Below are 25,552 nucleotides of genomic sequence, written 5' to 3' on the forward strand. Positions count from 1 at the left end.
CTGGGAGCTCGTGACAACTGCACATGTTTATCAGTCAGGTATATTCAATTATTTTTGACTGAAAATGGATTGTTTTACATCAGACTAGACCTGACTATACCTATCATATTCTGTGATACATTTAAACTTCAGTTGTCAGAGGAAACTTTACACACACAGTCAACCTGTCAATATTAGCAGCAGGGAGGGCGAACAGACCAATTTTAAAGCAAGTCCTCTTTGAAAATAAAGCTTCCTACGAAAAAAACATGAAAATACAAGGTCAATAACATCAAATCGAAGTCTCTAACTGATCAAGATTTTCTATAATTGGGTTAGCTCATTCTGTTGTTGTTGTTGTGGGGTTTAACGCCATTTTTCAGCACGATAGGCTATACATGGCGGCCAGTATTAATGGTGGAGGAAGAACCCGGAAAACCCCGGAAAGAACCACCGACCCACGAGAAGCTACTGGCAGGCTTTCTCACATGCCCACATTGGCTGAATCTTAGACTCGAACCGCCGCAGACAGAGGTGAGATGGCAGTGATCCGTAACGAAGAGCGCTTTAGACCACTCGGCCACTCGGGGCCCCAGCTCATTCTGTTACTTTATCTTTGTTGCTTGTGTTTTCAAATTTGTATGTGTATTTTTTGTACCCACCCAGACACTCGCTGTTGGTCATCACCTTCCCTGCTGCTGTAGTGTGTGAGAAATTAAATCACTGTTATATCAATAATGGAATCTCACACAGCTAGATTAGCTTCAGAGTGACTAGAAGCATTTAATAAATACCTCCCCATCTGTGATTTTGTCAAGTAACAACTACAAGCACATCAGGAGTCTCTGGTGGAATTTATAGAAGGTACAGAACAGTTATTTAAACCAATTGTTGAAACAACCAAGAAAACTGTTACAGCAACTGAGGTGGCTCAAAGAGCTCTTGAGACATTACCTATTGATATTGTTGGCCGTTTTCAAGCAGCTCAACCACCACCCCAGCAACCTCCTCAACCACAACCTGAAGTTCAACCACAACCTCTGCCAAGAATCAGAATTAACATCATAAACTCACGCCCAATGGTATTACCGCTATCAAAGTCCCAAACCAAGTAATTAATATTGCTGCGTATGGATATCATGATAGAAAGATATATGAAACCTGAATAAGTTAATACTATCAAAACTGCTGATTTGGGCAGGGATATATATCACATCGCTAATGAAACTCCACAAATCAGATCTGAGCAAGATAATAATAAATTTGACTTCTTTAACAATACAGTATATTAGTTTATTGAACAAGTAAAACAAGAAAGGAGACTGAAAGAAGAAAAAGCAAGAACAAAAAGAAAATCAGCCTCAAGAGCATGGAAGAAAAAAACCCAGAAAAAACAACAAGTGAGGAAGAAGGAGCAACTGGATGTGGTCTTGTTACTCGAGAAAGTGGTCTTGTTACTCCATGTCCCAATAACGTCCTTGTCAATGTTGAACGATTTGAAATTCTGATTGGCCGAAGACGAGCTGGTAATAATTCCCCAGAAATTATGAATAAGCAGCTGATATTTGTCAATGATTTTTTATAGTCGGTATTATGGACATTAATGTTTATCGGTCCCTCATCGATGAAAGCGTTGATGATTACCGCAGTGATTGAGGGTATGCAATTAGATCAGTGACAAGAAAATAAGATGATCATACATAATGCACAACGTGGACCTGTAATGGTCAGGTTATAAATTTGTGATTACCAACATATAAAACTACCTACAGAGATGGACTCAGTGATGTTGTTTAGGGTTTATTTAGAAGGATAGCCCCAAAAGCAATGCTGACTGCAAAGCAACTTGGGAATGAAAGCTACTGACGTTCGTGAAAAAGGTATTGGTGATGTAGCTAGTAAAGCATTTTCGCCAATCAAGGATAGACTAGCATGATTAATACGACAAAAACTGCAATCAGTAAAATTACCCAGTACTAAAGTTATGCCTTCAAATGTCAGTAAAATAACAAATCTAGCTGCAAATCAGAAACTAGCAGAGTTGGCTGGTGTACCACTATCAGAAAAAGAAAAAAATATAACTGATAGTCTGATAGCTGGAAGTGGTGTCCGTGTTATACAAAAAAAATTATAATAAAGTGTTTAAACTTGTACCTGATCCAGCATTTTACATCGATGCGGCAATTCTCAAAGATGAATCTGTGCACAATTATCAATATTATTATTATGACGCACGACAGACAAATCAGCATGGACGAATAGAACTTCAAGTTCAGGATACAAGCAGATATTTCTTACCCGCTGACGCATTTACTGAAGTAGAAGGTAGACTTTTACAAGCAGATGGTACAGGAATCAGAATTGGTGATTGTTCTGGCTTTGTTAATAATGGTAAAAAGTGCCATATACATGATTGATGAAAGACCCATTGAATCATGCCTGGAAAACGTCAATATTGCCACGACGATACTTGGCCTTGCAAGATACAGCAATGATTACTCAAGATCAGCTGGTTCATCAATGATGTTTGCAAAGGATACAACTGATCATCCAGTAAGCGGACAATATAAGATGACCAAGAAACGCTGCTGATGACGCTGACGCTGATGTGTGGCTGGTGGTTCATGATGCTAATCCAGAATTCAACTTAGGATTTGCCACAGGTAGATTAATGTTAAATGGTGAAATAGAATTTTCATGTGTGATTCCACTATCACATATATTTGGATTTTGTCAGAAAGATTATTTTCGGAGCCAAGCATACAGTTGTGCTGTTTAGAAAAGATAACGACAACGATACAATCTGGCAATATGGCAACCCGGTGCAGTTGGAGAATGTATAGTAAGACTAACAAAACTTTCATTGTGGATGCCAGTAATGACTCCATCGATCGACAAAGAACAACAGTTACTCTCTTTTATGAGTCACGGTGGTAAATCAACACTGTTATAGTTGACGATGACAAAAGACAGTATTTCAAGTGAATTTGCTGGTTTGTTTACATGGCAGATAGCATCACAGCATGGTGTTTCTGCACCATGACATATATTCATCGCATTTCAGGAAAATGCACGAGAAAACACACAAACACAAAATTTAATGGAATTTTACATGCTTGGAGTTAGTGAAGTTTCTTTAAGGATAAATGGGCATCAGGAACCATCCGAAGAAGTATTACTGAGTTTTGATTGCAATCATGTAGCACATGCTTATCATCAGTTGATGACATTTATGGGGCGTGATCAGAATGTTGATTCTGGTTTGCAGATATCTCATCACGATTTTACAATACTGTATCCAATATATTACATTCGTTGGAACATTTAGACTTACAGGCAATCTGTCGTTGATATACACTTTCCAGCTCATGTAGCACGATCACCACCAAGAATACCTGGTCCCCCAATTGTTCCTGATGGTTACAGAGCAATCGCTGTTATGCTCTCAGACAAAGGTGTTGGTGGATGAATGAGAGTTACTAATTCCCCAGTGGAAAACATGTAAATGTTTTCCAAACATGTAATTAAATCACTCATGATATTATAATGTCATATCATCACGTTAGAGTCAGTTGGACTCCTGGTCAGATTAAAAAGCTTCAATCCAAATCAGCAAATAAATGCAGGACAAAAATAGCACTAAAACAAGATCAGATCACAGGTGGTCCAAATAAACTATCACTGACATAACGTCAACTCAGGCACTTCAGTACGACTTAATCTTTCTGCGGGTGCCATTAAAGATGCAGTCAAGATGGGTGGTATATTTCCACTTCTCGCAGCTATACCAGCATATGCAGCCACAGCTGTTGCAAAAACAGCTCCACTTGGTGTTGTTGGAACTGCTGCTGGGATGGCATTAAACAAAGCAACCAGTTATGGAATAAAGACTTCCAAAAAAGAGGGAAAGGGTCTAAAACTACGAGGAACTCCCCAATTGTGGTACAGAAAGGGTTCAAGACTTCCAAGAACATTTCTTTAGATGCAATGTGTCTCCTTCCTATGTCCAATTTTGATTTAACTGATGCTGCTAAGCGAATAAATATAAAAAATTTCAAGAGTTTTTAGGCGTAACCAATTACCAAAACAACCACACCATGTTGAAACCGGTATCATTAATCTCAATGGAAGATCTGGTGCAGGAACTCATTGGGTTGCATACACAAGTGATCCACGTGGAATTATTTATTTTGATTCGTATGGGTTGGCGCCTCCAAAAGAATTTTTAAAATATGTCGGCAGAGTGCAAAGTACTCTTCTTCAAAACACTCCAATCTGGTATTCAACATTACCAAAACAGACAATAAATGATCTGCTAATAAGTGGCCATGAAGTACTGGCTGTACTCGATGCTGTGTCAAAGGGACATCACCTCATAAAGTTGTGCACAAGTATACCAGTAGACGGTACAGCCAACCACTATCGTTTTAAACAGATCTGAAAGTATAATGGTAAATATTTACGGAAGATCTACTCTGAGTAAGACTCAGGGCAAACCTCAAGGTGACTTACCTAAACTTGCAACTTGAACTCGCTAATCTTTTGAGTCTCACAAATGTGGACCAAATTGAAGTTGTTGTTTTTCAGGATAAACAAGGACAATTAAAGACAAGCAATATCCTGCTGACAGATATTATTCTGCAGATTCCAGATGCAACCGAAGATAACTTGGTGTTTGCTAAAAATGTTCAAATTAAAAAATCAGCGGAATCGGTCTTAACACTCATGGGAGAGATTACTGACACATCAGTAGAATTGGATATATTATGTATGGCAATCTCAATACAAGTAAAAATGTGAGAGAACCAAAATCAGACGATGATGTGGCAACAAAAACGATACGTAGACAGCAGCAACAACATGATCAGAACTGAGATCAATGATCTTTACTAACCACAGGTGATACAATGACTGGTTCTCTTAATATGACTAATAATAAAATTACTGGTCTTGGAAAACCAAAATCTGGCGATGATGCTGCAATGAACATTCCGATGATGAACTCATTTATCACAATCAATGATAGAATGACCACATTTATATCTAAATACTCTAATCATGTACAATCGTTTATAAATTTTCGCAAAAAAAATTAATGGAATTGTTGACGATTTTTTGGAAAGCCAACATTTATCAGCTGACATTAAAAATATCACTGACAGTGTAGAATATACAGTAGTGTCTGGATCAGCATTATGGATACCACTCAATAAATCCATAAAACATTGTGCTGAGGTTACTGGTATATACAGGTTCTCAGTACTTGGTACTACGACATTTACAATATCTACTACAATTTCATGGCGTTATCCGCTAACTGGATCCTCTGGATATATGTTAGTGATGTTGTAGCAAAATGACGAGAAAACATTTGTTGTGGAACCTTAAGATTTTTGTATAGGTTTGTTGTACTAATGGTGTCTTGAATAAGTCGCTGAGCTACCACCTACTTAAAATATAATGAACTCCCCAACAGACGTTCAACATTACAAATACAATCAAGTATGTGAGTGGCAAACCGAACTGAAATATATCATTGACAGTACAAGTAAAAGTAAAAAAATATCGCAAACGTGTAGTTGTCGTTGAAATAATTGTGTATTTGGCGTCCGCTGTTATCGCAAGAACAGTCATATTGCTATCAACAACGACGACATTGCCAACAGTTGTAACAATTTGTGTTTAAGCTGCAACAACAATTGCTGGTATTCTTAATATCGCAAAAAAATATCTATGTAAAGCAAAAATAAACCGCATGAGTGTATAATAAAGTTGCATACTGCAATGCTAGCATACTCCAAATTATCTTTGTTGATATCATCAGGCCTTAGCGATGGAATAATATCAGATACTGAGTTCACAGAAATGATTAAGATTTACTGTGTGTATTGAAGATTTTAAATGTGTGTGTATGCATATTTTCGACGGTATCACTTGTATTGTGGATTCAGTGTATTTGATAAGATTCGTGGGTGAGTACAGTGTTGATACTATTCATGCTATACATTAGACATGTATATATACACATTCTTCATAGACATGTACCAATTCATGGTTCTCTAAATAAAGTAAACTATTATAAATGTCTTTTCCGTTTTCACTACAGGTGTATTTCTCATTTAATATGCATCAATTTAAGATGGTAACTGTGCCGATGAATCACATATTTTACAGCCCGCATTTATTACCTACACACACCCACACACCCCGCACTTTTTTTTTTGGTACATGCATCATTTTCTTCAGCTAACTGACCTGGTTGCTTATAACACGGTTCAGTCTATAACGCGGTCAGGTTCTATGGCTCCCAACTACCGTGTTATAGCAGGGTCACATTGTACTCTGCAAAATATTCATCAGACTTGGTGTTCAGGGGATATGGATATGATTAAGTTCAAAAACTTCTTTTCACATGCGCAAGCTATCCCACACGGTTTTATCACAATAAATTTACATGATCCTCGGTCACGATATCGTGTAGGTCTTGATAAAAAGTTTGGTTAAGAGACAGCAGCAGGGAGGGTGATGACCAATAGTGAGTGTCTGGGTGGGTAAACAAACACACATACAAATTTGAAAACACAAGTGACAAAGATAAATAAACAAAATGAGCTAACCCAATTAAAGAAAATCTTAGTCAGAGGCTTTGGTTTTGATGTTATTGACCATATATTTTCATTTTTTTGTAGGAAGTTTTATTTTAAAAGACTTGCTACAAAATTGGTCTGTTCACCCTCCCTGTTGATATAATGGTCACCATGGGAAAGGGCAAAACTGGCCTATGTATGCAGGTGACCTCTGTATACAGGTTCACTTTTAAAAATTGGTTTCTTAACAAATACTATGTGCTGTATATTATTATTATTATTATTATTATTATCAATATTGTTTTTAATTGCAGTATTGAACAAATCATAAATCAAGGGTATTATGTTGCTTCTCTCTAATTTATGATCCACACAATATTACTGAATCCTGCTCACTTATATCCACCCCATAAATTAAATCATCATCAAGTTAAAATAATAACTGGTCTTAGTTTGTTTTTTTACAGCGTGGCAAAACAATACTTTCGCTACTGACTGACTGTTTACATATGATTATAAAACAGAGAACTAATTCTCTGGTTGGGTAACTTGAAAAAATTGGAAGTATTATCCAGATGAGCCATTTCCTCAACTTACCCTGTAAAAAGTGATTTAGCTAATGTAAGAAGCCTGTGTTAAAAAGAAAATCAAAAGAAGCTAGTTATATATATATATATATATATATATATGCAATAAACTGACAACAAACAGTACAAAACTAATATCTAACTATAACACTGAAACCAAGTGGGTTAAACCATGAAGACTAGAGAAAAAAACAGCCATGCACAAATAAAATTCTCTTTTGCAGCCGACACATTTTCTTTTAAATAATTCCCTAAATTTGCTTAATAGCCTATAATTACTAATATAACAATGAAATATCCGGGATATAATCTGTGCTTACATAAATTTACATAAAACAACAGATGTTGTTATAGCTCATTGATTTCTAGGTCAATAAAAATATTTTCCAGCATCTGCAACAAGTTGATATAAACAAGTTGAAACCTAATACATTTAAAGGTTTAATTCCTGTAGAAGCAACTATGTAAAGTTTTGCAAACACAACATTTTTTGTTTTATTTCTTTGTCTTATCTATGTTTTGTAATTGCTTTTGAAAAAGATGCATTAAGAGTCAAAAGCGCTCTTTTTCTTTATCTCTTTTCAAGGCTAGTTAGATACAAGTTTTGCACTGTTCTTTATCAGTTTATTTCATTTATCTTAATCAATCCCTGACACATGTGATCCCTTGCACAAAGGACTGTTATTAGCTATATTATTTGCATTCTGTATATATATATATATATATATATATATATATATATATATATATATATATATATATATATATATATATATATATATATATATCGCTATTCTTTGTGACCCAGGAGCTGAAACTTCACCTGCTTTTACATAAAAATTTTAAATACTAGAATTACCTCTCTCCAGAAAACCCACAATGTGCCAGCAACAATTATGAAAGCTGATACCAGTGCTTTGATGATGAAGGGCTGAGTGATAATGGGGTCCTTGACCTTCCGGGGAGGCTGCTCTACAATGTCATGGTCAACTGGCTCCACCCCCAGGCTGAAAAAGAACACTTTAATGTTACCTAGTGCCCAACATATACCACTTTAATTTTATCAAATAGCTCTAACATATATTTCATTAGAAAATTCAAAAACTTGTCAAGGATTTTTCAAGGACAAATTGTTAATTTTCAATAACTATAATTAATGGTGTCTAAACTCAGAATGTTGATATAGTTGGAAATTCAACAACATTTTAGACTTAAATAATGTATTCTTAGACAGAAAGTGAGAAATATTTTCTTGCTGAACTAGACCCAGGCGAAGACATTGTAGATGAAAGGGCTTGGTGGCATGAGAGGTGGGAGACAGCACAAAATTTGCCCAATTTTCTGACTCCACCTGAAGTTTCTATGTTTAAGCAAAATACATTTTCAATTCATTTCTGTTTTTGATATTTCATTTTTTTGTGCTTTTCACTCTTGCCTTAGTACATTGAACACTTTCACCCACTGGTCGAAAATCTTTCAATAAACACAACCTAGCTGTTTCTTCTTTGGCTACATTAACTACATTTAATGCTTACAGCATACAGACTTAAAAACATGACCTGATTTACAAAGAACTTGACCAACAATTTTTATCAGAATTCGTGTCCCTGTTAATATGCCATACACTCATTTAAACAGCATGAGACTGATGTAATCCCAAATAAGCCTCATTGCCAACAACTCAACAAAAGTCCTAAATATGTAAGTGGCCCAAAAGAAGAGTAGAATTTCAAGGAGATCAATTTCTAGGCCTTCTTAATACATCTTAATTTCTTTTTTCTTGATAATTATATCATAGCATTATGTTTTTGCTAAGAAATGCATATCTTACAAATTCAAGCATTTCTGGTTTCATTTTCAAAAACTTTTATAGTAGATTTTGGAGCCGACCTCAAATTCAAGCCCTTTTTAAGGTAAACAACAAAATTCAAGCCTTTTTCATGATTGTGCAAACCCTGTGTTTGTCTGTCTGTCTGGGTGCTGTGTATCAACTGACCTTTGCGCAGGAGGGCCATCCATGATGATGTTGATCCAGAGAATCTGCATGGCATTTAGAGGATTGGGCAATTTCATCACAGTAGACAATGTTATCAAAGATAATGCTGCTATACTCCTGCAAGAATAAAACATTAGAATATATCCATCTCTTGATTTCCCGTATTTTTCTCTTCATGGACATGACCAAGCATCTACTGGACATGACCAAGCACTTACTGGACATGACCAAGCATATACTGGGCATGATCATGCACTTACTGGGCATTATTAAGAACTTAGTAAACATTTTTTTGTTGCTGCTATGAGATTTTATTTATAAATTATAACGAATTATTGTGTGTAGTAAATACAATTTTGGTAAAAGATATATGTCCATGCAGTGATAAGTTGCTACATGATTTCAGCCCTTAGAAAACATGATCAAGCACTTAATGGATATGATCAAGCTTTTTATTGTACATGATCAAGCACTTACTGGATGTTGCTAAGCACAAAACAAAAAGTTTGCTGCTTTGTACTCAAATCTAACATGATAACAACAGTATGTAAAATTGCATGTCACACAATGTATTAATTGGCAATTGAATCATATAAATAATTCCAATAAAGTCCTTTTTCAATGTACATTTACTGCCTTGCTATGCGCTCAGCATTGAGAGGTTAGAGTTAGGGCTGGTTGGGCTGGTGTCAGGATAATGTGACTAGGTGGGACATCAAGCTATACATCTGCGGCATGAAGCCCTCATGATAGACAGGGGCCCCGAGTGGCCGAGTGGTCTAAAGCGCTCTTCGTTACGGATCACTGCCATCTCACCTCTGTCTGCGGCAGTTCGAGTCTAAGATTCAGCCAATGTGGGCATGTGAGAAAGCCTGCCAGTAGCTTCTCGTGGGTCGGTGGTTCTTTCCGGGGTTTTCCGGGTTCTTCCTCCACCATTAATACTGGCCGCCATGTATAGCCTATCGTGCTGAAAAATGGCATTAAACCCCACAACAACAACAACAACATGATAGACATCACTATAAACTGCCACACTGCAGACATGATAGCAGTATGACAACATTTTTTTTTTAAGCTGTGTTAAAAATCCAAAACATACACATGCATTTATGTATTTATGTTAATTTTAGGAACAGCAATTAATACATAATTTTTATATACCTAACTCCTAATCAAATACTTTACTTACTGAATGTTGTGAAGCATATGCAAAACCGAACAAGTCTGTTGCTACCTAACATCATAGAAGCTAAATCATGGTGTAGCAGCATGTAAAATCACGTCATGTAAAACTATGTACTCATGCTCAAACAAGTCATAACAAAAATTCCTCCAAGGGACTGACACTCTACTGGGTAAAAAGAATTTAAGATAAGACCATTTCTTGTAGGAGCAGCAATAACACGAAACCCAGGCAGCCATATTGGGAATCAGACTAGCACCATTTTTGTTGAGAGCAAACTAGACATCATATGAAGTCTTTCAGTGAAAGCCCCAAGTCTGATATGACCATCCATTTTGGTGGAGTAGCAATAAGAATTTCAAGATGACAACTGTGGTGGATGTGCAAGCAGTACCATTTTCATTAAGGACCAACTAAACCATGTGATGAATGTGTGTGTGTAAAGTTTGAAGTCAATCTTCCAAGTAATTTAAGAGAAGCAGTGATAACAAACTTGTGCCAACAGACAGATGTACAACGGACAAAAAACCATCTCATAAGCTCTTGTTGCCCAAAACCAGGAGAGCTAAAAACAATTAAGACATGAGTGGTCTTTAAACATACTGGCACTGAATCTAATTCTTTGGAAAACAATCAAAATTCATTTGATTATTAATAAATGGTAGAATGTTTTGGATAAATAGGAGAATGTATTAATTGTTTTGTTTGTACTGTTAGATATTGTGGTCTCACATGAAGTACTTGAGGCTTGCAAGCTCACATCATTGTCCTTGAGCCTCACCAATAATATCCAATATTATTATGTATCCAAATTTAATCTCACTGGCTTAACACAAAACTTTAAGGTAACTGAACAATTATGTCTGATCTATACTGTCAAACAGTGTATGTTGTTGATAATGATGCACTTAATAACGTCACAAAACTTTTTTATTATGATGTAATCCAACTCATCTAATATATATCATGAATGAAATTTTATTCAGCAAAGAAGAATAAAAAGAGCTTATCTAACTAAAAACTTGATCACTGTTCCTATAGTAATTCTATGAGAGCTCGTATTTTAATAACCATGTGCTTACTGTAATATAATAAACTGGCTAATGTTTGATATCTCTGGCAGACTGAGACTTGCCAAAATAATTTGTCCACCAACGACATCAGACAGATATGTACAATAATTCATAAATACAAAGACTATAATCTGTAATTAAACAACTATAAGAAACTAACTGTTGGAAAAAGGTATATTTTGTACAATAATACTTTCCTAATGATAATATGAGTACATCAACTACCTTAGAAATTCAGACCTCCCAGCAATAGGCACCAATAGGCTGACTCAATGTGACTGGAACTACAGAAAGTCTAGCATACCCTGCCCCATCCCCACCCCCCAGAGAGACTGCAAGCAGTATCCCCTACTAAAAGTTCTTCAAAGGGACTGACACTCTATTGGGTAAAAAGAATTAAGTCATCAGCCAGAAACATGAGCTTTGGGATTGGAAAAGCTTGGTTTCTTTCCTCCCTTGTAAATAGGTCTCCTGGACTGTCTGCTGGCATAAAATTGAGATCTGAACTGCATTTGGGATAAAAAAGATCCCTTAGCTTGGCTTGCTTATCTTCCATCTGTTGGGATAGGAATGGCTGGTTTCCAAAACAATGATACAGTAGCAAGCTGAAGGGGTGGTTCTTCAGTTACCTACCTTATAGTACTCTTCAAGCATCATGGCCAAATCATGTTAAAAATGACAATGGCAACCAACATATTCGATAATGAATGGTCAGCTGCTCTGTTGTTGACCCAAGCAATTCAGACCCTCCAGTCAGAAAAAGGCCAAGGAGGCCAAATCCAACAATGAAGATATGACGACAATGTTCTCAATCCAATTTCAATGCGAATTTTTTTTTCAAAAATGCACTTATAAAAAGTGGGAGAATGTGAATGGCAGTGTAGAAGGTGGTCTGGTTAGTGCTGGAACCATCCATACCATTCACATGGCTTGACAGATAGATCTAAAAAAACCACATCATAATTTGTTTGGGTAGTCTTATGCCAAGTGAGACAGTCAGATCTATCACTAAGATCTCTGTAATTATGAATGTATGTAGCCGTAGCCATGTTCAGATGGGCAAATCTATCACTAAGACCTCTGTAATTATGAATGTATGTAGCCATAGCCATGTTCAGATGGGCAAACCTATCGCAAAGATCTCTGTAATTATGAATGTATGTAGCCATAGCCATGTTCGGATGGGCAAACCTATCGCAAAGATCTCCGTAATTATGAATGTATGTAGCCGTAGCCATGTTCGGATGGGCAAATCTAACACTAAGACCTCTGTAATTATGAATGTATGTAGCCATAGCCATGTTCGGATGGGCAAACCTATCGCAAAGATCTCCGTAATTATGAATGTATGTAGCTGTAGCCATGTTCAGATGGGCAAATCTAACACTAAGACCTCTGTAATTATGAATGTATGTAGCCGTAGCCATGTTCAGATGGGCAAATCTATCACTAAGACCTCTGTAATTATGAATGTATGTAGCCGTAGCCATCTTCGGATGGGCAAATCTATCACTAAGACCTCTAATTATGAATGTATGTAGCCATAGCCATGTTTGGATGGGCAAATCTACCACTAAGATCTCTAAATCTAGAGATATGAAGCCAAAGACCGGGCGAGACAGATCTAACAATAAGACCTCCGTATCTGTATGTAGCTGTTGGCATGTTATGATGGAAAATCTATCATTGACGTCTCCATAATTGTAGATGATACTGTAGACTTGGCATAATGAATGGGTCTATCACTAATTCTACAAATCTATCCTTACAATCTCCGTAATTGTTAAAAGATGAAACCATAGGCGTGGCAACATAGATGGATCTTTCAGTAATTGACTGAGTTTGAGATAGATGGCTGGCCAGCTCAACTATCGGACAAATGTGAATGACTTTGAATAGCAATTTTATGGTCAAGATAAATCTGTTGGATCCGTTAAAAACCTCATGCGCCCAGACTTACAGGCCCAAAAGCCATGCTTAGACATGCAGGGGGATATATGCCACCTGAGCTACCTAAAGATGTGGGTACACACTCCCACCATATCATCATTACTTGTAGGATTCTAAAATTTGCATCATCATTACCCTCTTTCTTTGTCTTGGTTGACTTAGCAAAACTGTAGTCCATACTCTCGGACCATACTGCATGGTACTGGCATTGTACTTCACAAAGCATGACACATACTTGTCTTCCCTGAACTTGTTGCATTTATGACACTTCACCAAATTTACTTATTAAATATATTATTACTAGCATTAATGACACATTATGGTACTGTTTGTAATTTGGTATAACACTTTGTTACTCTACCTGGACTAGTAATATGCTTTCAACAAAAAGGGCATCGCAAGAAAACAACAATTTTATTAAGTGTCTGTGTCTTATTTGGATTTTTAACGTAGCTTTAACAATTTTTCAGTCATATTGCTACAATGTCTTCAGTATGGCATTTTATAGTGATGTCTAGCACTGAGGCATCATGACCAACCCAGTCACATTATCCTGACACCAGGGTGACCAGTCCTAACAATAGCCTCTTAATGATAAAAACCAAGCAAGGCAGCAGCTAGTACCATTTTTAAAAGTCTTTGGCATGACTCGGTCAGGGTTCACACCCGCAATCTCCCACATCCGAGGCGGATGCCACTGAAGCAGATAAAGAATGAGCTGAGTACTATTCCTGCTAAATATATTATTATTATTATTATTATTATTTATCAGGTACATTTAATATTTAAAATATTCGAATACTTTTTAAAAAGTATCAATTACTAATAAAGTCTATGGAAAACTGGAAGACTACATAATATACAATTACTGTAACCATTTAAACATATTTCAATTTAAAACAAATGAAGACAAGATTACACTATGTTCAATTGATGCATGGGGTCTAAAACAAAGCAATATGGCATGCAAATCTATTACTCCATCATATCAACCTGAAATGCATCTGAATTCTTACATGTGGAATGTGTACTTATGCATTTGAATGTTTATGTGTGGAATGTGTATTGATACATTTGAATGTTTACATGTGGAATGTGTATTGATGCAATTTAATGTTATGTGTGGAACGTGTATTGATTCTAGTACTTACGTGCTCAACTGAAACTGTACAAAGTTTCTTATATTGTAGAATATAGCTTTTCCTTCTTCAATTGCGCTTCTAAAGAAACACAAATATATTAATAGATATATTAATGACTTGGCATAATTTACAAAATTTAATGAAATACAGAAAAATTCATATCACTTAAGAACATGTACTTTTCAAAAGTCAAAAAGAAACTTATGAATTTATATATACCAGTCTGTCACAAGTCAAAAAATAACTTATGAATTTATATAAACCAGTCTGTCACAAGTCATATCTCTATTTGCACTAGATACATAAGCTGAGACTGAGCTCTAGACAATATGAAAAACTAAATCTGCCAGTAAGTATAAATATAAAACAATGGGAGAAAACTCTAAAGGTACAAACCTCACTAGGGAGATAACTCTAAAAGTATAAACCTGACCAAGCCATATCCTACATGTGATTCAAGTTCTTGTCATGACAACATTGCATAGGGGGTGCTCACCAGTTAGTATGTACTTTTGGGAGAGTGATGTATGTAAAGTGAATTTGTTTGTATTTAAAACATGCACAATGGAGAGAATGTTGGCATACCTCTATGCATTAATGTAATGTGGATGATATTTCTTTGGATATTGTACTTTTGGAAATTGTACATGATCTAAGCACACTGCTAACTAAAATGACTGCTCTCTTGTGCTAAAAAATCAGTCTGAATTAGTCTAAAGTATACTATCCATAGCAGCTATTAAACTAGGGAAAATGAATTTTGCCAGACTAGACAATACCAGCTTCTAAAAGTGCAATGAATGAATTACCAAATATATAAAATGTAAAAAATGTTATCAGCTCTTTTTTATACAATTTACCTCTGAAGTTCAGGAAGTGAAAATGACCAAGTCGAGCTAGCACTTTTTTGAAAGGTGCACATCTTGAGTAAGGCCAAGCTGTATACTCTATAACCCACATCAATCATATACCAAAATAAAGGGAATTAAAGGTCTTTCTTAAAAAGCCAGTATAATGAGTGAGGAAAGTCAGGGAAATTCTTTTTCTTTGAAATTCTAACCCTATGCAAAATACACAACTGTAGAGCGCCACCATACCAAGTTTCATGGATATATCTAAAATACTTCTGGAGAAATTAACTAGACATAATTGTTGTTGTTGTTGTAGTGTTTAACGCCATTTTTCAGCACAAGTTAGGCTATAAATAACGGCCAGTATTAATGGTGGAGGAAGAACCTGGGAAAAACCCCAGAAAGAACCACCGACCCACAAGAAGCTACTGGCAAGCTTTCTCACATACCCACGCTGGCTGAATCCGAGATTCGAACCCACACAGACAGAGGTGAGATGGCAGTGATCCATAACGGAGAGCGCTTTAGACCACTTGGCCACTCAGGGTCCCCTAGACATAATTGTGATGGACAGATGAATGGACAAATTGTTTAAATAGTCGGATGGATACAATTTGTAACAAAAATGAGGATAACTCATAATATGCTGATCTGACGACAAACTCAATTTCATTCAGGACACAATGTCTAGTCATGATAAAAAAGCATGCCAAGTTTCATGATGGTGTCTGAAAGGGATTAGGTGATATTAAATAAAAGTGTAATGGATGAATGAGCTGACAAATATAAACCGTATACCCAACCCATATCCCCAGTATACCGTATACACCACCCAAATCCCCAAACCAAATCCACTTTATACCACATACCCCACCCAAATCCCCAAACCAAATCCACTGTTTACTGTACACTCCACCCAAATCCCCAAACCAAATCCACTTTATACCACATACCCCACCCAAATCCCCAAACCAAATCCAGTGTTTACTGTACACTCCACCCAAATCCCAAACCAAATCCACTTTATACTACATACCCCACCCAAATCCCCAAACCAAATCCACTTTATACCACATACCCCACCCAAATCCCCAAACCAAATCCACTGTTTACCATACACCCCACCCAAATCCCCAAACCAAATCCACTTTGTACCATATACCCCACCCAAATCCCCAAACTGTCATTTGCAGAGAAATTATAACAGTAAGTCGCTGATCTTTCAATTCTACTTACAATATTACAGAGAAGTCATCATCTACAAGGATCATATCCGATGCTTCTTTTGAAACATCAGTTCCTGATCTACCCATAGAGATACCGATGTCAGCACATTTCAGGGCAACAGCATCATTGACACCATCTCCTGTCATTCCCACTACCTGGCCATTCAGCTGCAGTGCCTGATAAATACCATGTATCACACATCTCAATTTTAGTCTCATTTTCCAAACAAAATAAAATGTTTATACTTTTAATGTTGGGCCACTGGGCTATCAAAATTATCCATCGTATTCCAAATATTTGTATTATCTCCTGCAATGTTTTCAACTTTAAAATTTATGAGGGCAAGAAATATATTGCCCAGGAGCCAATGAAAACCATACAATTAATGCAAGGCAACCATTTTTCCCAATATGAAAGCCCAGTTGGGCAACAAAATATATTATTAAAAAATGATCATATTAATTTATAATGGAATTCCGAATACTTTCAAGTGACTCACGTTTGATTATAGGACTGTCTCTCTGGGTACTTACAGCAGGGTGCCAGAATTATCTGCATATCATACCACAGGTGGTACATATTGGGCAATTGCAGTCGGTAAGAGATCACACTAATCTATATGAGTATGTTATTCATCATCTGATTATGTATTCAAAAGTCCACTCAGGAAGAACCCATAACAAAACAACAATCATACCAACAAATGGTTTCTAACATTTTCAACTTGACAAAATGAAATACCGATGATCTTGTATTGCACTTCTCACTGGTCCATTGAAGAAATGGGGTACTCACTGTAAAGCATGTCACAGCCGATTATCTTGGCTAACTTTAGGTCAAGGAATATGGCATTTAAATAATGAAACCAATCACAATTGTTGTTCCATATGACTTTTAAAAAAAACTGTACAACCTTAATGGTGAAAGCATCAACATTGGAAAAGTGATATACTGCTGATTGTCACATGGCTGAGCTGGTTTGGTGTCATATATATTTGTGACTTCACCTATACTAGAACACTGCAATTTCTCATGCTGTTATAGAACAGGCCTTTTTAATGTTCAAAACCTTATTTTTTGAAGGTATTTGACTTTGCATACTTAGTGGCTGATAATCTAACAATGATGATAATGGATGGTTTGTTGTATGCATAACTAGTTGCTGATAATCTAACAATGAAGATAATGGATAGTTTGTTGTATGCATACCAAGTGGCTGATAATCTAACAATGATGATAATGGATGGTTTGTTGTATGCATACCAAGTGGCTGATAATCTAACAATGATGATAATGGATGGTTTGTTGTATGCATACCAAGTGGCTGATAATCTAACAATGATGATAATGGATGGTTTGTTGTATGCATAACTAGTTGCTGATAATCTAACAATGAAGATAATGGATAGTTTGTTGTATGCATACCAAGTGGTTGATAATCTAACAATGATGATAATGGATGGTTTGTTGTATGCATAACTAGTTGCTGATAATCTAACAATGATGATAATGGATGGTTTGTTGTATGCATACCAAGTGGCTGATAATCTAACAATGATGATAATGGATGGTTTGTTGTATGCATAATTAGTTGCTGATAATCTAACAATGAAGATAATGGATGGTTTGTTGTATGCATACCAAGTGGTTGATAATCTAACAATGATGATAATGGATGGTTTGTTGTATGCATAATTAGTTGCTGATAATCTAACAATGAAGATAATGGATAGTTTGTTGTATGCATACCAAGTGGCTGATAATCTAACAATGATGATAATGGATGGTTTGTTGTATGCATACCAAGTGGTTGATAATCTAACAATGATGATAATGGATGGTTTGTTGTATGCATAACTAGTTGCTGATAATCTAACAATGAAGATAATGGATAGTTTGTTGTATGCATACCAAGTGGTTGATAATCTAACAATGATGATAATGGATGGTTTGTTGTATGCATAACTAGTTGCTGATAATCTAACAATGATGATAATGGATGGTTTGTTGTATGCATACCAAGTGGCTGATAATCTAACAATGATGATAATGGATGGTTTGTTGTATGCATAATTAGTTGCTGATAATCTAACAATGAAGATAATGGATGGTTTGTTGTATGCATACCAAGTGGTTGATAATCTAACAATGATGATAATGGATGGTTTGTTGTATGCATAATTAGTTGCTGATAATCTAACAATGAAGATAATGGATAGTTTGTTGTATGCATACCAAGTGGCTGATAATCTAACAATGATGATAATGGATGGTTTGTTGTATGCATACCTAGTGGTTGATAATCTAACAATGATGATAATGGATGGTTTGTTGTATGCATACCTAGTGGCTGATAATCTAACAATGATGATAATGGATGGTTTGTTTTATGCTAACATTTGCTGAAGCACTCAAAAAAATTGCTGAACCCTAGGACTCAAACTCTCTCTCTGGTACTCTTGCAAACATCTGCAAACTGCAGTACTCTTGCAAACATCTGAACACTGTATTACTCTTGCAAATATTTGCACACTGCAGTATTCTTGTAAATATTGCACACTGCAACTGTGTATTACCACTATAAGCTCATTCACTTGAAAACAAAAGCTCAAACACCCAGGAGTTTTCAAACTTAATAGCCTATATCCAACATAAGGTTTACAATTATAATAAACCACATTCACTTGGATTACTAATCTCTCTAATTATCATCCATATATATTGGGTGTTAACTCATCCCTCTAATTAGGTCACCTGGGTGTTCCAATGTAAACATATTTCTCTAACTGATTTGCTAGGACCCTTCAGTGTTTACTTGACCTAAATATATCAGATTAATCTGGTCTCTTGGTGTTCACTTGAACTATAGATTGCTCTAACCAATTATCCAGGACCCTTGGGTATTCACTTGAACTAGATCTCTTTAAATAATTATCCAGGACCCTTGGTTATTCACTTTAACTATAGATCTCTCTAACCAATTATCCAGGGCCCTTGGGTATTCACTTGAACTACAGATCTCTCTAACCAATTATCCTGGACCCTTGGGTATTCACTTGAACTATAGATTGCTCTAACCAATTATCCAGGACCCTTGGGTATTCACTTGAACTAGATCTCTTTAAATAATTATCCAGGACCCTTGGGTATTCACTTGAACAATAGATCTCTCTAACCAATTATCCTGGACCCTTGGGTATTCACTTGAACTATAGATCTCTCTAACCAATTATCCAGGGCCCTTGGGTATTCACTTGAACTATAGATCTCTCTAACCAATTATCCAGGGCCCTTGGGTATTCACTTGAACTAGATCTCTTTAAATAATTATCCAGGACCCTTGGGTATTCACTTGAACAATAGATCTCTCTAACCAATTATCCTGGACCCTTGGGTATTCACTTGAACTATAGATTGCTCTAACCAATTATCCAGGGCCCTTGGGTATTCACTTGAACTAGATCTCTTTAAATAATTATCCAGGACCCTTGGGTATTCACTTGAACAATAGATCTCTCTAACCAATTATCCTGGACCCTTGGGTATTCACTTGAACTATAGATTGCTCTAACCAATTATCCAGGACCCTTGGGTATTCACTTGAACTAGATCTCTTTAAATAATTATCCAGGACCCTTGGGTATTCTCTTGAACTATAGATCTCTCTAACCAATTATCCTGGACCCTTGGGTATTCACTTGAACTATAGATTGCTCTAACCAATTATCCAGGACCCTTGGGTATTCACTTGAACTAGATCTCTTTAAATAATTATCCAGGACCCTTGGGTATTCACTTGAACAATAGATCTCTCTAACCAATTATCCAGGACCCTTGGGTATTCACTTGAACTATAGATTGCTCTAACCAATTATCCAGGACCCTTGGGTATTCACTTGAACTAGATCTCTTTAAATAATTATCCAGGACCCTTGGGTATTCACTTGAACTATAGATCTCTCTAACCAATTATCCAGGACCCTTGGGTATTCACTTGAACTATAGATTGCTCTAACCAATTATCCAGGACCCTTGGGTATTCACTTGAACTAGATCTCTTTAAATAATTATCCAGGACCCTTGGGTATTCACTTGAACTATAGATTGCTCTAACCAATTATCCAGGACCCTTGGGTATTCACTTGAACTATAGATCTCTCTAACCAATTATCCTGGACCCTTGGGTATTCACTTGAACTATAGATTGCTCTAACCAATTATCCAGGACCCTTGGGTATTCACTTGAACTAGATCTCTTTAAATAATTATCCAGGACCCTTGGGTATTCACTTGAACAATAGATCTCTCTAACCAATTATCCTGGACCCTTGGGTATTCACTTGAACTATAGATTGCTCTAACCAATTATCCAGGACCCTTGGGTATTCACTTGAACTAGATCTCTTTAAATAATTATCCAGGACCCTTGGGTATTCACTTGAACTATAGATCTCTCTAACCAATTATCCAGGACCCTTGGGTATTCACTTGAACTATAGATTGCTCTAACCAATTATCCAGGACCTTGGGTATTCACTTGAACTAGATCTCTTTAAATAATTATCCAGGACCCTTGGGTATTCACTTGAACTATAGATTGCTCTAACCAATTATCCAGGACCCTTGGGTATTCACTTGAACTATAGATCTCTCTAACCAATTATCCTGGACCCTTGGGTATTCACTTGAACTATAGATTGCTCTAACCAATTATCCAGGACCCTTGGGTATTCACTTGAACTAGATCTCTTTAAATAATTATCCAGGACCCATGGGTATTCACTTGAACTATAGATCTCTCTAACCAATTCTATGACCCTTGGGTATTCACTTGAACTATAGACCTCTCTAACCAATTAGAAAGATCCCTTGGGTATCTGCTTGAATTACATATCTCTATCTAACTGATTGGCTAGTTGCCTTTGATGTTCAATTCAATTACATATCTAACTGGTAAGGCAGGTGCCCTGAATGTTGCAGCTCTCCAGATTCAACTGCAACCACAGATTATCTTGATATCTACTAAGGCATGAGACAAGATAACATGAGATTCCAAACTGAACCACTCCAGAGGTCTTGTGGTTAGAGTATCTGCCTCGGATGCATGAGATCACAGGTTCAAACCCCTGCAGTGTCATAACAAAGACTTATAAAAATGGTACCAGCAGCTGTATTGCTTGGCGATCAGCATTAAGAGGTCAGTGTTAGGACTGGTCAGCCTGGTGTCAGGATAATGTAACTGGTTAGAGAGATCTATGGCTCAATTGAATAGCCAAAGGTCCAGGATAATTGGTTAGAGAGCTCTATAGTTCAAGTGAACATCCAAGTGTCCAGGATAATGATGCTACATGTCTGCAGCATGATGCCCCAGTGCTAGACATCACTATAAACTTCCACATTACAGACATCGTACCAATATGATTAAAAATCCAAAACACAAAACACAGATTGCAATGGCATGTATTAGGTACCTGCCTACCTATAAGACCAATTTCATTACAATTCCAGAATATAAGTTACAGGCTATTTTGCTCAATAGACACATTTGTTTTAGCTACCTGTTCTGGAATCATGATCATATTCTACCATGTAAGTTCCAAATTTTGTTTCATAAATCTAACACAACAGATGAAAAGAATGCCGCAAAATTACCTTGACTATTTTTAACTTATGTCGGGGTGTTGTTCTGTAGAATATGGCAACATTGTTTATTCTTCTGCGTAACTCTGAAACATCCATGTTTTCAATCTGTTCCCCTGACAAAGCATTGGATCCAGCAGCATAAAGACCAAGTCGTGAGCCTAAAAAGAACAAAATTTTAATTTCTCAGGACAAAATAGTTTCTAATACAATATTAGATCTAACAGAATAATTGCATATGACCCACTTTCTCTTGAAGCCCAATAAAATTGTGACAAACATTACCGTTAATGATTTCAAAGTTCCCAGTAAACCACTGTCAACCCGATGCATCAAGGCAGGCATTTCATTTGATATTGGCATCCAGATCCATCATTCAAGGCAATGATTAGATCACCCCAGAGTAAACTGACAAAAATTGGAAGTTCTACACAATTTAATATTTCTCACATCTGGGATAGTCAACCAATTTTTTATATTTAGGTCTGTTTCCAGCCCAAGTAACCTTAAATATATTTTGCAGAACATAATCTTTAAAAGAAATAATGCTTTGATTGATACAAAGCTAACACCTGTTTATGGTCTAAGCTTCTGACTGTCAATAACCTATTTACTATTTAGTTTACAATGTCACTGATTCTCAATAACTTATTTACTATTTAGTTTATGATGTCAGTGATTGCATTTAACCTATTCATTGTCAATAGCCTATTTACTATTTACTTAATATCTCACTGTCAATAACCTAATTACTTTATGATGTCACTGACTGTCAATAACCTATTTACTTTATGATGTCACTGACTGTCAAAAACCTATTTGCAATTTACTTTTATGACATCAACTCTTGAAGAATTTCCAGCCTGTTGTATTATCACTCCTGCCAATTTCTGACACATGGTTTGATTTTTAAAACAAAATAGAAGATACAATGCAGTCTAACTTTAATACCCTTCCAGCCTTTGTACATTTTTACAAGACAAAACACTCTACTGCCCAGCTTTTTGAGACAGCCGTGAAAGTAGATAAAGATCTCACAAATTACACAGTACATTATTGCAACCTGGCATGAACTTTCTATCTTTTTTTTCACTAGTCTTTCTTAATGATAGCTTGGCACACACTATAGTTTAATCTGACACTTAGGACTTTGAGAGTGAAAGTCAGTCTTAAATTTGTGCCAGTCTGGACACAGAAGAGAATGTCCACTTTCAGAATTTCTAACAGAACCAGCCATGAATAAGGGAAAAAGTAGAGCAATTTCAGATTTACATTCAGTAACAATGACAATAATATGAATTTTTAAGGTGAGTAAAACTAATTTTAATTATAATTATATAATACTTATCTGCTACTACTGCACTGCCTTCTTTTCAGTCCAAGTCAATTATTTCCTCCTCCAATTAGCACTGGATGGTCAGAACTGGATAGAAAACAATCCCCGTCTAACTCCTTAACAACAGCCATGATGTGGAATACCATGCTCTTTTGAATTAAAGTACATGACATTAAAGCCGGCACAAGGAGAGAATCTTTAGAAAGTAACCAATCTAAGTAAGACTCATTAACAGCCACGATATGGAATACCATCCTCTTTCAACTTAAAGTATGGGACATTGGAGCTGGCACAAGGAGAGATTCTTGTTACAGTAGCAGACAAGTAGTATGTAATTAAAATAGTTTTACCCGCCTCAATAACTACATTTTAATAGTAGTACATTAGCTACTACTGATGCATTGCTGAAATTACCTGTTATGAGGGGTGATGAGGGCCACAACAAATCCCATATAGACTACTGTACTTACCATTATGGTAGAAATGTTCACTTTTGCAAGATGGTAGAAGATTAGGCCACATTTTGTGCGATCAGCATAGAGCTTAATGAAATTAGGCCACATTCTGGGCCATCAGCCAAAAAATGCAAACTTTGCCTTCTGTTAGGTAAGCTAAAACAACATTGCCCTGTTATTTTTTTTAAAGAGGTACATTGACTGACCATATATTTTGAGATGCCCCTTCACCTTAGCCAGGTTAGTTCTAGTGTTGCATTATAGCAAAATGTATTCATCAAGCCATCAGTACCTAGGCCTTGTTTTTTATATAAATATAGTCGACAAACAAACTTTTGCCCATTCACAGGCATGTGTTTTAATAGCTGGTTGACCATTTACCCTTTCCTGAGTAAGTCAGCAGCAGTATCACGGCCTGATTTTCGCATGTTATCCCTCAATGATAAAACATACAAACATGTTTTCGAAGCCTTAACAATAGTATGTAAATAGCAATTAAGATCAGAATCAGTCGGTGATCTGGATATTTTAACTGTCTGTTCATAAAATTAGTTTGAAACTGTAAGTGAACCAGTAACAGGTAAATAATGGCAGATATCACTGTGTCTGGGAAGTACCAGTTTAATAGACTGTCTATTTTCATTAATAATGGGGCAAATGTATTCAGAAAAATATACAATTCATAGAAAGCAAAGTCATGGTACCATGTTATTTTAAAATTTAACTTTAAAATGCAATTATGTAGGTCAGAAACATATGGGACAATGCTATGTTGTGGAATTCGTGAGAACAGAGAAGTGTTGTAAGGTCCAAGTTGTTTTATGACTTAACTCGTATTTGTGAAAATATGAAAAAAAGCAGCAAATCAGATACTAGAAGTATGTAGACAAATAAATAAACCATAATTTGCAATCCTATCAATAGACCGTAGTAATGAAGCAAAGTGAGTGATCACACATTATGAAAACATTACAAAAAAAAACTTCTAAAAATAGATGCACTCACATCTGTGTTGATTCGATTGGAAAGAAGGGTTTAGTTTATATACCGACTATAAGGGAGCCATGTCTGTAATTTTATGCATGTTAGTGTGTTATGCATGAATAGTTATGATAATGTTTTATCCACAACAAAGAAATGAGAAAGAAAAGTATGCTTTGAAGATACATGTGTATTAGCCTTAATGTACATGGTACAGGGGTTGTTTCAAATGTGTTTAGAAATCTCTGAAAGTGCTGCTATTGAGAAAATATATGGGGAAAAAAGAAACTTTAATTTTTTTTATTAAGGGTAGTTGATTAAACATTTTTACTAACTTGCAATTACAATAATATAATCTGGTTACTTAGTTAAAATTTGTTACAATGGGATTTCTATTTCTCTTTTAGTCATATGACCAAAAGAACACAGCTAATTTTCGACCTGAAAATAAAGTATTGCTTAAATCCAATGTTAAATGCAAATATACATAAATATATATAAATGCAATAAACTGACAACAAACAGTGCAAAATTAGTATCTAACAGCCTGAGCACTTTCAATTTT

General features: G+C 36.0%; 1 protein-coding gene across 1 annotated transcript in view; it reads right to left on the reverse strand.

Annotated features, from left to right (window-relative positions):
- LOC149782634 (calcium-transporting ATPase type 2C member 1-like) overlaps positions 1-25,552 on the reverse strand; it is a 126,392-nt gene that overhangs the window by 16,499 nt on the left and 84,341 nt on the right. The window contains exons 16-20 of the mRNA XM_089934123.1: positions 22,228-22,376; positions 16,585-16,751; positions 14,507-14,575; positions 9,150-9,266; positions 8,013-8,160 (exon numbers count right to left, since the gene is read on the reverse strand). Of these exons, the coding sequence (XP_089790249.1) occupies positions 8,013-8,160; positions 9,150-9,266; positions 14,507-14,575; positions 16,585-16,751; positions 22,228-22,376 (650 nt within the window). The remainder of the gene's footprint in view (positions 1-8,012; positions 8,161-9,149; positions 9,267-14,506; positions 14,576-16,584; positions 16,752-22,227; positions 22,377-25,552) is intronic.

This window comes from Sinohyriopsis cumingii, chromosome 15 (assembly GCF_028554795.1).
Source record: "Sinohyriopsis cumingii isolate HCF-2022 chromosome 15, ASM2855479v2, whole genome shotgun sequence".
Taxonomy (NCBI): domain Eukaryota; kingdom Metazoa; phylum Mollusca; class Bivalvia; order Unionida; family Unionidae; genus Sinohyriopsis; species Sinohyriopsis cumingii.